The 14,483-nt window shown below is 43.7% G+C and overlaps 1 protein-coding gene across 1 annotated transcript; it reads left to right on the top strand.

Moving 5' to 3' along the window:
• Positions 1–372: 372 nt before the first annotated feature.
• ABCG8 (ATP binding cassette subfamily G member 8) lies at positions 373–13,941 on the top strand. The gene is made up of 13 exons (XM_086460575.1): positions 373–444; positions 1,809–1,913; positions 2,651–2,807; positions 4,763–5,001; positions 5,420–5,552; positions 7,265–7,534; positions 9,439–9,604; positions 9,694–9,786; positions 10,655–10,854; positions 10,981–11,057; positions 12,391–12,658; positions 13,187–13,314; positions 13,804–13,941. Exons 1-13 carry the CDS (start codon positions 373–375, stop codon positions 13,939–13,941), a joined length of 2,046 nt encoding a protein of 681 aa, XP_086316701.1.
• Positions 13,942–14,483: the final 542 nt, after the last annotated feature.

The raw sequence follows: 14,483 nt of genomic DNA, 5'->3' as shown, positions 1-14,483 counted from the left end.
CCGGGCAGGGGCAGCTCCCTGCTGTCCCCGGTCGGAGCAGGACACTGCCCCCAGCGCTGGCCGCCCAGGAAAGCACTTAAAATAGAGAGGCTCTGAGTTCTTTCTTTTTCCTGAGAACAACTGATAGGCAATCAGTTGAAGCCACTATCTGATGTACCTTTAGCCCGAGCAGTTACTGTTCCAGAGGAGGGGAATATTTCCCTGTCCGCAGGGTCACGCCAGCTGCAGAGATGCAGCGCGCCAGGAGAAATGGTGCTGTGGTGAAGGTGCCTGGAAAGGGCTGAGCTCAAAACGAAGAGCAGAAGGATTTCCACAGCATTCAAAGAGCCGATAGTCAAACCACCACAGGCAGCGAGACCTTCCACTACCAACATGAAAGAAGCCACTGAAAATGTCTCTCTGGATGGTGCCGGTTGGAGCCAGGTGGCGTGTGAAGGCTTGCCGGTGAGTGAGACCTGTGGGGAGCAGGGAAGGACCCGACGGGCTCGGCCATCCCACAGCTACGGCGTTTGCCTGGGAGCTGAGGGAGGCAGGGGGCCAGCCGGCCGACCGGGCTTCCGCAGGCAGGCAGCCCTTATCTCCTCCAGCTCTGAAACGGGGAGCAGAAAGCCTCCTCGCCCCCCACAAGAGCACACTGGGGACGAGGCCAGCGCCATGCAAGCCATGCTCAGATGCCACAGTGGTGGGGCCGAGGGAGGGGATCTTCAAATACGTGGATGGAGCAGCAAGTCCCGGAGCATGGCCTGGACTGGCTTTCCCAGGATATGCTTTCAGGCTGTAAAACCAGCTCCCCACATTTGCTGGGGGCCACCTGTTTTCTTAAAAATTAATTTCAACATAAGCCAGAGTGCGGAGCGCTTTGGCAGCAGAGGGAGCTTGGAGGGCTTGAACACGGCTTTTCAGGCTGCTAGGTGTCATGCTGCTTTCCGCTGCGTCTCTAGAGCGAAAAGATTAGCCTCGTTTGCTGTGAGGGTAGGAGGTACACACAATGGTTGTGGTCACCATCTGCCAAAGGTACCACCGGCACAGATAGGGTCTGCTACACCGGGGACAGGTACGTTTGCCTTGGCTAGGAAATGAGTCTGACTCTCAGGAAAGACGCAAGGCTCTGGGAGAGCTAGGGCTGCCTGGAGTAAAAACTACAGGAGTGCACACAGAATTGAACCCGAAGCCAGAAAGCTGCCTCAGCAAAGACTTCTTAATTGCAGTTATATGCAAAAGGCTAACCAAGCCAAGTAGAGACTCTCTTATTATAACTCGTATCTCAGGACACCAAGTTCCAGTTGACAAACTGTGAATTTGAGAGATAAGAGAGAGACTGTACTTGTGTTCGCACACCTACTTGCTCAAAAAGCCTCCAAGTTAACGAGTCCCTGTGGAATTCAGTAACGAACATACTTCCAGTGAACCTTAATTTTTAGCCGTCATAACTTACGAATTTCAATACGCGCCATTTTGATCTAGTAGACCAACATTGCAGAGGCAGTACATTTTTTCCCTCAAAAAGAGAGACAGAATCCAGTCTCTTTACGGTAGCATGAAATTTACCTCCATTTTGAAAGTGGTCCCATTTAAACTGACAGCAAATAGAAGAGCATAGCACAGCGTGTTTGGCCCTCACACATGCTGCTAGAACAAAGTACATTTCACACTGATTAGCAGATAACTTGTCTCAAGCCTTCAGACATCTGCTTTACAGTAACCTATCAACAATGCTGTTATATCCCATAAAACACACTTCTCTTTAATTTTAACAACATTTTAAGTATTGTAATTAACAATTGTAATTAACCTAATAACTTTTCCAGACCAAGGCCGAGGACAGTATTTTTTGCTCTGAAGAAGATAACAGTCTGTATTTCACATACAGTGGAAAATCAAATGTTCTCGAGGTCAAAGAACTCAACTACCAGGTAAAAGTTGCACTTTATATACCTCTCTTGAGCAGAAAGCACAGCCAGCAGTTCCCATGTCTAGATGCAAGCCATTTTAAAAGCTGAACGAAGTGAAACGCTAATTCACACGACCATTGCACAAATACACAAAGGTTTTGTAAGGAGAATCATACTCTTGGCTGCAATATTGACAGCAGGCTAAACTCTCCATTGTAAATATCTCCAGTAAATCTAGAGAATAAGACAGGAAAACAGGCTTGTTTCTAGGCTCTGTTTTTTCTCAGTCTTGAGACAAATTATTCCTCTGAGGGCTGGGGCAGAGGGACTTTCCGTTCAGCTAGGGATGTTGGGAGCCCTTGCTGGCAGGAATGAGCATGTGGAAACAGAGGATGACAAACATAAGGAGGATTTCAGGGAACCAGTGAAATTTTTCATCTCCCTTTGTGCTACCACGGCACCTGAAGTAGCCTTCACAATTTCCAGTTTTGAGTAATTTCAAATTTTATAAATAAATTAAAAAACTTAAGTTTTACAATAATAACAAATTACCAAAGTAACAGAGGAGAGAGGGAGCTTTAGTGTTTAACAAGACTAAGAAACAAAAGCATACTTGGCTGTAGAAGAACTTTCTTCCATGTATTTCTGAAGATTAACAGTATTATTTTAGCATATTCTCTGCTTGTAACGTCATAACTCTGAAGATTTTTATTGCGACGTAGTTAATTGTTGAAGGGGCTTGTTTCTGCCTTTGTTAGGTTAACATGTCAACCCAGATTCCCTGGTACGAAAGCCTCGCGCAGATGAAGATGCCATGGACCTGGAAATCGGATCCGCATTCTCGTGTCTCAATAATCCAGAATCTGAATTTAAAAGTTCAAAGCGGTCAGATGCTGGCTATTATAGGAAGCACTGGTAAGAGCAATCACATTTCATGATTTGACCAACTCTCAGGTAAAATGTACACAGCCAAGAGTGCTCTGCAGTCTTCCGAGTGGCGAAATCTAGTTGAGAAACAACTATTGGAAATGTCACTTAAAAACATTCTTTAAAACGCATGCGGAGACAAGGAACGATACCAGTGAAAAAAAAAAAATTCACATGTATTTTCAAAACCAATTTTGTTATGACTTGTACACATTTGCTCTTTGTTTCCTGAGGTGTAGTGGGGTGGTGTTGTAACTGTGGCCTGCAGTCCCAGCTCTGCTGGCCACGAATCAGCTTCGTGGCCCAGATTCAAAACAGGCCAGCTGCAGACCTTACCCAGTAACCCAGCAGACAAACAAGGCCAGACCCCATAAGAAAGATCAGTGGCAACTTGCACAGCCATAAGCAGGAATTCCATTCAGATCAAAAAAATTCTAACAGGATAAAATATCGCATTTGGATTCATTAAGAGAAACTTACAGAGAAGAAAAGGCAGTGCCTCTTCTGTTTGGCTTTAAAATGGGTCTGTGCTTTCTTACTTATTTTTTTTTCTCTTTCATTTTCTGGTGGGACTGGTTTAATCTTCTCCAGGGTGAGGCTGACTAATGGAGAGATGGCCTTTACCCCATGTGGTTAGCTCAGTCTAAGCTCATCTAGGGGGATAAGAAGTAGACACATGACCTGTCAAACCGAAGTAAAAAGTACCCATACTTTGGAGGTAAAAACCCCCATGCTGTGTTTCCACTAGACTCTTACAGCAGGTTAGCTCAGTGATTCAGTGAAGATGCTCTCTCTCAAAGGTAAGGCATATTTGCCAAAGAAGTTTTAACTTTATTTCTACAAAAGAGGTTTTTCTTTCCCATTGCCATGGGAATTTTTTCGCAGCACATACCCTTAACGTAACTGAAGGTGTACCTTAGAGATTCTCCCGATAATAAAAGGAAAAGCTTGTGACAAAATAACATATTGAGCTATAGATATAGCACCTTTGTAAGGCAACATACGCTGAGCACAAACCCCTTTCAGCAAACTAGTCAAACTATTTTTAAAAGCTGTTTATCCTCTATTTCATCAAATGCCTTAGCAAAATGGATTAAACTGCTGATGGGTTTCACATTGTCAATGGCAATCAATATGTCAGTCTTCAGTAGAGCAATATGTGGTTTACAGACAGATGGGTTTCTTTTTTAAAATGTATATATTAAGAAGCAAGCGTGGAGTTAATCTTTCAACAGGGAGACTAGAAATAAGTGACATCTAATCATAATAAGAGAGCTCTGTGTGTTTACATACAGTATCACACAGCAAAAAGGAAAAATTCATTTGCTATTTAATTCCAAATCAGGTGTTTTCATTGTTTCTTACCTCTGAGTATAAGCAAGCTTTTCTTAATTATTTAAATGACTTTTTGTCTTATTTAAGTAATAATAATTTTTATTTCAATCATGATTAAGATTCTTATTGTCTGTATAATCATTCAGCGCCTTAGTCATTCAGCTGTTCCAGCTGCTGTTTCTGGATTGACAATTCCCTCCACAAAGCAAGCTCTTGCCGAGCATTTAGGTCCCAGCCCTGCAGCCAGCGCAGGATAGCACCTTGCACCCGTTCTTCAAAAGTGAAAGAGAGGTAACAAGAGGACAAAAATATCTTGGCTTCCTGAGTTCCTGGAGCTATCCTCAACGCCCAACTACCCAGTTCTGCTGAGAAATGACAAAGGTTAAAGCTAGGTGCTCCATTCCAGCAGGGAGAGATTTCCTCAACATGAGCTTGTACTCGGTATTTTCTTTCAAGACCATTCTGTCTTTGTGGCTTTGGAAAATCTTCAGGAAGGGTTGGGGAAAAGCTGTTAAGGAACGAAAACTTCTCTCTTCTGTCTGTGACTAAATCACTTTTCAAAATGGTCCCTTGGAAATTAATTTAATTTTCAATTTCCATTTTTCTAGCTGGTGGAAAGACATCCTTGCTTGACGTGATAACCTGCCGGGATCATGGAGGCAAAATCAAGTCTGGTCAAATAATGATCAATAACAAACCCAGCACTCCCCAGCTTGTTAGGAAATGCATAGCACATGTGCGGCAGGCTGACCGACTGCTCCCCCACCTGACTGTCAGAGAAACACTATTGTTCGTTGCAAAACTGCGCCTTCCAAAGTTTTTTTCAGACTCACAAAGGAAAAAAAGGGTAATTAAGCTGTTGGGAAAAAAATAAAGTTGTCAAAAATGTGTCTGACAGGAATTATCCAAGAGATCCTGTGTGTTTGGAGTCAGAACAGCTAATCTGGCATTTTTTAAAGTAGATTATGAATTATAAACCTTTTTCTTCTTTCAAGATAGAAACCAGCAATTGTTCCAAAGCTCATAAAAAATGACAATCTAGAGAAAGCATTAGAGAGGCTGAAAGAAGAACTAAATTGCTGATTGCTGAGTCTTTTTGAATGTTATCGCTAAAATCAAGATTTGTTTTCAAGTGTCTCTTGATCAGATAGCACTGAAATATCCAGATGAATTTTAACCACATTAATCATACTTTCAGCTTCATCTACGCACGAACGTGCAAATAAACTCTTGCTTTATCTCTGTTACCCTGTGGATCCCCCCAGGTAGAAGAAGTTATAGCAGAACTACGCTTGCGTCAGTGTGCAAACACCAGAGTAGGGAATGAATACCTCCGGGGCGTTTCGGGAGGCGAGAGGAGGAGAGTGAGCATCGGTGTCCAGCTGCTCTGGAACCCAGGTGAGCAAAACCCTGACACCTTCCTTGTGCCCGCCACAGACCACTGGGGGAAATAGGGCAGTAAATGAAGACAGGAGCTTTCAGAGAAGGGTCATACATGCAGCCGCCCCTGGGGCAGCTTGAGGAGTTCGTACTCAGGCCACTTAACAGGTCTTGCACCAGGGTCTGCCAGAGGTTACCTCTCCATAGCAAAGTCAGACAGAGCGACTGGGTGCTGGTCCATTTGCTTAAACTGAAACCAGTGCTGATCACAGACAATCTGGTAATTAATACAGGAATAATTCTGTAAATGGAGCATTTCAGCAGCCAACCTGCTTTGCTTCCGTCACTTTTGCCAATGGAAAAGTGGTGACAGAGCCAGGCAGAGCCCCTCTGGGAGCCTTCACCCACTGCTCTCTCATACCACCACCACCACACAGACTAGTGAAAGTTGCCTGAAGTCACCCTGACCGCAGTGCCCTGGTCTGTGCATATCAGCAGGAGGTTTGGGTTTTACCTGACCGCACACCACAAGTCACTTTGGGAGGCTGCCGGCCTGTTGTAACATCGGGCTGTTTTCCTTTCCTCCAACCCAGCCCGTTTACAAGCACAGCGTTAACAGGGAAGGTCATTTCCTTGGCGGCACAGTCGGTCTTTGAGGTCTTGTGCAACTCACTGACGTGGCTGGGTCACGCCACAGGTCAACTAGAAATTTCCATCCTTCTCCGTAGAAGCAAAGCACGAGACTAAACCAGCAGTTGATTTTGCAGGACTGAATCCCCTTTCTGCTCCTACATATATCAAAAGCGCTACTAATCTTCGCTGAGCCTGTTGTTGAGCAAGGTTTCCCATCAGCTCTTCCACTGGGAAATGGATCTGGAATTATTTTGCTTGTATAAAGTTACATTTTTGTAATTAAGGGGAAAGCAGAGGTCTTTTTTTGGAAGAAGTGATGCTCAGGAATAGATGTGCTGCTACCGAAGTAAAAAAAATACTTAGTTTTAGGAAAAATAAGTAAAGCTTTCTCTACATTTCAAACACGTTATACCCCTCGGCACAGAAACCATGTCTGCGTACAGACACTGCCTTGCTCTGAGGCCATTAAGCTCTATAACAACACAAACACTGCAAAGTAATAAAACACTTCCAAGTTTGTAACAATCAATTGCAAAATAACAAAAAATCGAAACATATGCCTATCTCTTCAAATACATGCACAAATAGGTGCAAAATAGAGCACAGGTTGGGAGAAGGAGCTATCTAAATTAATACTTTGTGAGTATTTACATATTAATAATGCAAGAGGTTTAAATATCAAGCATGGAGGTTAAAATATTTCAGTAAGCAGGATACAAAACTAGTACTACTGTATTAATTAATATTCATGTGCCTGATATTTGCACAGGCAGTACAAAACTGCAGAGAAGAATGTAAATTTAATAAGGGACCTAAATCTGCATTCCAATGAAAAATAATTTTAAAAAATTATTTCCAGTGGGAGCAAGATAAGATTTAAAATAATTACTCTTGGTCATCATGTTCAGTAAGATAGTGGAAGAAAATGCCATTGTGGAATATTATGTGATGCTGGTAAGAAAAATACTTTGGACTTAAAATTAAAAAAAAAAAAGGAATATATCATGGGGTTTCAGGCACTAGCACCATTTCACTTAGAACATATTTTCCAAATCAAACATGCTGCTTTCCACAGCTAAACTTACTGTCTTTGGCAGGAATACTCATCCTTGATGAACCCACATCTGGACTGGACAGTTTTACTGCACATAACCTTGTGATAACATTATCCAGACTGGCCAGAGGAAACAGATTAGTTCTTCTTTCACTTCATCAGCCCCGGTCAGATATCTTCCAACTGTTTGATTTAGTTCTTCTGATGACTTCTGGAGTCACCGTCTATTCTGGAACAGCTAGAGACATGGTCCAGTATTTCACAGAACTAGGCTATCCCTGCCCAAGGTACAGCAACCCTGCAGATTTCTATGGTTAGTATCAAGCACTGCCATAAAAAGACATTACTGGAAACCATTTGCTTTCATAAGTGTATCAGTAACATTGACTTTTATTGACCATAACTGTCTTAGAAACGCCTTATAACTGACTCAAATTAATACTGCAGCAAGTTCAGTTTTTAATAAGATCCTTATTTGCCAGTACAGGAAATGTAACAAAAACAAGAGGTACAGACAAAATCAATTTTAAATAACCCTCTTTCTGACCCTGCCACGTGTAGTAACTCTTCCACATGTTTAGCACACTTATTCTCAGGTTTTAGCTGGTTGAAACTTTTACCCTCACTCGGAAAGACATGGGTGAACTGATCAGTTGCTTTCTGTAGCCAGTTCTCTGACTTCTGAATCAAGCAATGTAGAAAGCTAGTTTCCCAGGGTGAGGAATAATACACACCTGGGCAGTAAATGGGAAAGAGAAGCACTGCCCAACAGAGCAGTCCGGAAGGGAGGAAAACCAAACCCAGAACAGCAGGTTTTTTATTCCACTTCTCTGGGAAAGTTAACTACATGGTTCCAAATCCGTTCTTCTGGGTTTTTTGCCATGTGCAAAGGGAAGCTGGCCCTGTTAATCCAATGGCCGCAGTCTGTTACCACAGAGGTTAGTTCAGATCCAGCCCTTAGGTGTTTGACCTCCAGTTGGCTCAGAGTCAGGAGTAACCTCTGAGGCTGCGTCTATGTGGCAGGCGGCGTCCACTGGTATCAGCTGTGCAGAGACAAACAGAAATTAACCTCCATGTCAAGCCCTGCCAAAGGACCTTTGTCACCGCCGGGGCTCAGAGCAGTCCTCAGGCAAGCGCAGCCTTGAGAAGGCTTGTGGCACCCCCGAACAGGAATGGAGACTACGAGGCAGTCCTGGGGAAACTTATACCTACAGCCTGGGGTGACAGAGACAACCCTCTACAACGTGGAGGCAGCGAGGGATGAGAAAGGGAGGTGCAAGATCATTTAGGAGTGTGCATAGAGTCAGTACCCATAGGAAGAGAAATATGGGCAGCAGGAAGGTGGAAATGGGACGGGATGGTGGAGGATGCCACAGCAAGAAGGAGCACCTGACGGAAACACACGAAGGCTGGCTGTGTGTCTGATAGAGAAACGGGAGACCGTGGCAGAAGGGAAGAGGTAGGGCAGATGACTGCAACTCATTTCTGATGGACTTCTCCTGAAGAGTGGCTGAACAGAGTCGGTCAGCCCAATGGAAGGAGGTACGAAATGTGCAGTGATGGTTCTCTCGCAAAGCATCTGCAAAACATCAGGTATTGTCACTCTACACCGCAGGTCAGCATTGGAAAATACTATACAAATTTAGATTTAAAAAAGACAACATTTTGTAAAGTAAAAAAAACAGCCAAGTCAGCTATTGCTGCTGCTGCTACGTTGTGCTTAGCTAATATTCTTCTTGGGCTCTCTCAGTATCAGGCAAAGTTTGTGGCACCTCTGTAAGATACAAAAAAAGATGGTAACTACCATTTTGGAGATGGAGAAAAGAATATGTGATTTAGGTCAAAAAATCGCATAACAGATTGTAAATGCCTATAAGTCAGGAAGGAAATTCAAACTTTATTCTCAGCACTCCTCACGAGCCACTACTAAGTTTAGAAAAATCTGAAATAGTAGTTTACAATATTATAATAAGCAATTATGAAATCTCTCAGTGTTTCATTGAATGATTAGGTAAGAAAAATCTCCCCCCAAAAAATATACATTAACAATCTGTTCTTCTCTAATTACCTAAAGTAACGGATAACTTTTTAACCATTGTAGCTTAATGCATGCACACAGGTCGTACTGTCTGTTCACAATGAAATCTCTGATTCTGAACACATCATGAAGTTATCACATCTGTAGCATGTGGACACATGTCAAATAATGTCTTGCAGTTGACTTGACCAGTATTGATAAACAGACTGCAGAAAAGGAGATGGAAAGCCGAAAAAGAGCAAATACTCTTGCCAACTTGTTCCTAGAAAAAGTCAAAGATTTTGATGATTTCTTATGGAAAGCTACTGAAGGAGACAATGTTGCAACCCCACTCAGCAAGCAAAGGTAAAGAAAAGAGAGTTATACAGCAGATCTGGACTAACAGCTATAGCCTGTGCTAATGTCAATTTTTTTTCCTCTTTTATTTTGGGCAGGTCCCATTTAAACTCAGAAGAGGCTATCAACATGCCCCACCATTCAAGTGATCAGTTACCAGGAGTCTTAAAGCAGTTCACTATATTATTAAGGTAACCTTACCTCCAGCATAAAGAGTTACGTGTCATGCCCGTTTGTACTTTAAAGCATAAGAAAGAAGCGCAAAATGAGAACAGAGTGTGTGCTGAAAACGCAGAGCGAGCGCTAGGCCCGAGCAAGCCGTAGAGCAGAGGTGTTGCTGTACTGGCTCACCCCAGCCCCCCGAGCAGGACAGCCCCACCTCTCTGCCCCGGGACTCCTTCCAGACACACTCACCTCCAGCTCACATCGCTGGGAGCCCACGGCTTCAAGCAGCAGCAGGAGCCTCCAAGCTCGGGAACAGGCGTCCCAGTTTTGGGTCCTGCCATCCTGATCACCAAGCGTGGTGACTCAAACCCTCAGCAAGCCCAGGCAGCCACACAGCAGGCTCCGGCATCGCCATCCTCACACCTCTGCCTCAGGTTTGAAGCCAGGAGGCTTCACTGACTATAGCCAACACAGACGGGTATCGTAGTTGGGTCTCATGCCCGTGTACTCAAAAGAAACACGATCAACTGGTTTAATACAGGTAGAACATCATGACCAGTACCAGCTGTTGTTATCGTACGCTACAGGTCCTTAGCAGAGTGACTGCTCTGACTGAAGTAATCGCTTCTGCGTCCCCGAAATCAGACTGTCCCACCCCCAATACCTTCCTTCAATCTTTCAGCACTTCAGACCTGAAATCCTGGGCGACTACAGACGCTCAATAGCTTTGATTAGGTCAAATCCTTCACAGAAACTGACAGCCCAACTCCTGTCCCACTCAAAGTCCGCAAGTTCCACGAAATTGATTTTAGCAGAGTGTTTGGGGCAACGTATCTGAATATAACTGGCATTAGTAAGTACTGTACCTTATGGTCAATGTTGCTGTTTTCCTAGTCGTCAAGCCTCCAATGACTTCAGAGATCTTTCAACGTTATTAATCCATGGATTTGAGGCCCTTCTCATGTCATTATTAATTGGATTTTTGTACTATGGCCATGAGAAAACCAGACTCTCTATTCGTGACACAACAGCGCTGCTATACATGATAGGTGCACTAATCCCATTCACAGTGATTTTGGATGTTATTGCCAAATGTAAGTGTCAGTTTTCTTGTAAATGTTATAAGCCTTCAAAATCAGAAAACTCCTAAATCAATGAAAAAATTATTGCTATAAATGCAACTCTAGGTTGAAACCAACCTGTTTATTCCTACCCTGCAGGTCATTCGGAAAGGGCTATGCTGTATCATGACTTGGAAGATGGAATGTACTCTGTTAGCCCATACTTCTTCGCTAAGGTAATTGGTTTTGCTGCCAGGAAATACCAACAGCTTGCTTTAACATTAAAAAAAAAAATCACAAACAAAACAAAGCCTTGTTGTAGAAATGATCACGTTCATATCAGACTTTGTTCTTTTGTGTCTGCCAGCTTCCTTGGCATTAATGGATTAAACCTCATCCTACTTTAGATGTGTTGCCATAAGCCATCGCTGAGATCCCACCGCAGGAAAGCCAAAGAACCATCTTTCACTGGGTTGTTTGGCCAAAATTTGAGAAATCTCAAACCCAGAAAATCAGAGAATTTAGACAGTTTTACGTACCTGCATTTTCCATTTGTTGAAGCATCTTTGGAAGCTTGATTACATGTCTTGATCTGTAAAACAAAATATTCATATTAAATGCTAAAGCAAAGGTAAAGCAGAAAAAACGTTAACTGTGGCATTTCCAGTAGCTGTTTGGGCCTGTACTGGTCAGAGACAATTGCATTAAGTGCATAAAGAGCCAGAGTTTCTTGAAATAAATTTAGAACTTTTAAAAAAATTACATTCTCTTTTTCACAAGGGTTTAGAATAATCCCTTCTTTGTGATGTTGCCACTGTTAGATGAGTTCTGCCTGCCATGGCATCTGTAATTTAGGTTTCCATTTCTGCGCAAGATTTTAAATGCTTATTAGTAGTTGCCAGAGAAAAATATTCTTTGCATTGTGTCACAAAGATTGCACATTATTCATAGAGAAATCGATGTAATTTGTTACAACCTTAGTATTAGACGATAGTAGCAACCTTCTTTGGAAGGAAAAATCATAATACTCTCTATACATATCTTTAAATATTTGAGAAAATCCTAAGCATACTTTTGTTTTACAACGAGTTAAGTAGTTACTAACTGGACCGCCTTTGGGACAAAGTGGGGAAGTGACCAACAGCCAAATTTGTCTCAAATTTGATCTCACACTAGGTTCAACCAAATTTGGACAAAACATAGAGCTGCCATGAGTCAGCAACAGTATCGCTGTTACCGAGCACATCAGTCCTCAGGGAAAGCATCTTAAATTCTTAGAAGCTGCCAAAACTGTAACAAAACAAGACATCTAATCTGTAACAAGAATCCTCTCAATTTAACAATTAGCTACAGGAATTGTCACAACTGGAGAAAAAATTAGCGAGGATTTCAATTTCTGTTGTGGATTGTTTTTGCCTGTCACTGACAACGCCTTACAGGGAGACTTCTACGGGAGTATTTCCTGCAGTTTCTATAAACAGTCCGTAAGGACATTAAGGTACATCTCTCAGGTGGTTTTGTAATTATCATTCAACTTTGCTTTTACCTTTTTCTCCCCTTCCTGATCAGATTTTGGGGGAGCTCCCAGAACACTGTGCTTTTGTTATCATTTACGGGGTTCCCATCTACTGGCTGGCAAACCTCACCCCCGAGCCAGAACATTTCCTGCTGAACTTCCTCTCGGTGTGGCTGGCTGTCTACAGCGCCCGCGCCATGGCGCTCTGGGTGGCAGCGCTGCTGCCGACGCTGCAGCTCTCGGCCTTCTTCGGCAACGTCCTCTTCACATCCTTCTACCTGAGCGGCGGGTTTGTGATAAGCCTGGAAAACCTCTGGACAGGTAAGACAAAGCTCGCACCATCCTTCCGAACTGAAACATCAAGGGCTTGCAGCAGCAGCTGGGTGTTGGGAGGCTGAGTGTGTCCCGTGCAGGAAAAAGCTTTACTCCTACCTTTGCAATTGTCTCCTTGGGTGGTGGAGTCGGATCGTTCATTTTACATCAGTTTCTCCCTCTGAAAATGAGGTAGCAAGAAGTTTGGTCAAAAAAGCACTAGTGAAAGACTTCATGTGGTTGCTAAATTTTTCAGTAAAAAGAATTATACTCAGTAGATAAAGGTTGACCTCCAGTGACTTGGTTGGCAGTGGGAGTTTGATGGATATAGGTATTAGCTCTCTCCTAATTTTCCACATAAAAATATAAAGTATACCTGCCATTTTGTCCAATAATAAATGGTTACATGTTTACAGCCTTTGGTTGTCAAGAAATCAGACAAACCTGCTGTATTTGGTAGCAACACGGCAGTTGTTGAGGTCTCAAGTCCTGGGTATGCGTATCAATGTCTTTCTTTCTGCCATTCTTTTTTTCCAGTTCCATTTTGGATTTCTAAAATCTCTTTTCTCAGATGGAATTTTCAAGGCATGATGCAAATTCAGTTCACTGACCTCACATACGAAATGTCTGTTGGAAATACTACTTTTAAAATACCAGGGAAACTTGTAAGTCACTAAAAAAAATGGTTACAAACATTTGATAATCAATTAGAGTGCTATTTGTATGCTCGTTATTTAAGTAGTTGTTGGAGGCCCCAAATCTGGCAAGCACTAAATCAATACGTCAAGTCACGTAACACTTGGTATATTTCAAATTTGTCCCTACAGCAGTCACTCCTTTCATGCCTCTCTCTTTAGTGGAAGAGAAAAAAGAAAAATAAAGAAAAGAATAAAGGGCAACTATTTTCCACACAAGCCCCAGCTACGCGCTTGCTGAAATCGCTCAGAAGCTGAACGGCATTCCCCTGAAATACTGCAGCCACCAGACCCAGCGTAGCTGTAACCAGTTATTAAACCACTCTGAAAGTCACCTCCAACTGGAAACCAAGGGGAGACGCAGCAGGGGCCAGGGGACCTCGCACGTAAAACACACTTCACAGATCCAGCACGGAAATTTGGTGCCTGTTCCTAATTTTGCGTTATCCGTGGTTACAGGTCACTCAGGCTCTGGACCTGGACTCCCATCCTCTCTACGTGAGCTATCTCGTCCTCGCTGGTATCATCAGCGCCTTCCTGCTTTTGTACTACCTCTCTCTGAGGTTCATCAAGCAGAAATCAAACCAAGACTGGTAGCGGCCAACCCTGCAGAGGAGGCGGCAGGTTACGGCGGCTCTTGCACGAAGCCAGGGCAAGCCCCCGAGCTCATTTTGGGTCACCTCCGCGGCCGCCCGCGGCGGGGAGAGCGGGTACCGGCAGCCCGGCTGGCCACGGGATGGCAGCAGAGCTCCAGGAGTGGGAAGGCAGGCTGGGCTCCTCCACAGCGCCGGCAGCACACGGGGCTTCGGCCCGGGGCCGGGGTTTGGGGTGGGGGGGGGTTGGGGGCTTCGTTTCTTTGACATTCGGGTTTTATAGGTGACAAGACTCTTAGGAGTTCTGCCCGCCTTGGAATATTCTGAGCTATGGGCCACGCCTCACTTCGCAATAGCTGGTGGTTTAGTCCACAACGTTTGAACACACAGTGACCACGCGCGTAATTCGGAGAGTTCTAGGAGACCAGGATCAGGGCACCCAAACCACCGCTTTCTGTTGCACGTGTAACATTCAGCACTCGGAAGAACGGCGTAGAGGGAAGCAACGCAGAAGATTTCACCGATGCTTCAGCTGAACGTGTCAGG

The sequence above is a fragment of the Leptosomus discolor genome, chromosome 2 (genome assembly GCF_034619465.1).
Source record: "Leptosomus discolor isolate bLepDis1 chromosome 2, bLepDis1.hap2, whole genome shotgun sequence".
Taxonomy (NCBI): domain Eukaryota; kingdom Metazoa; phylum Chordata; class Aves; order Leptosomiformes; family Leptosomidae; genus Leptosomus; species Leptosomus discolor.
Note: the sequence above shows the minus strand (reverse complement) of the source record. Positions and strands in the feature narration are given on the sequence as shown.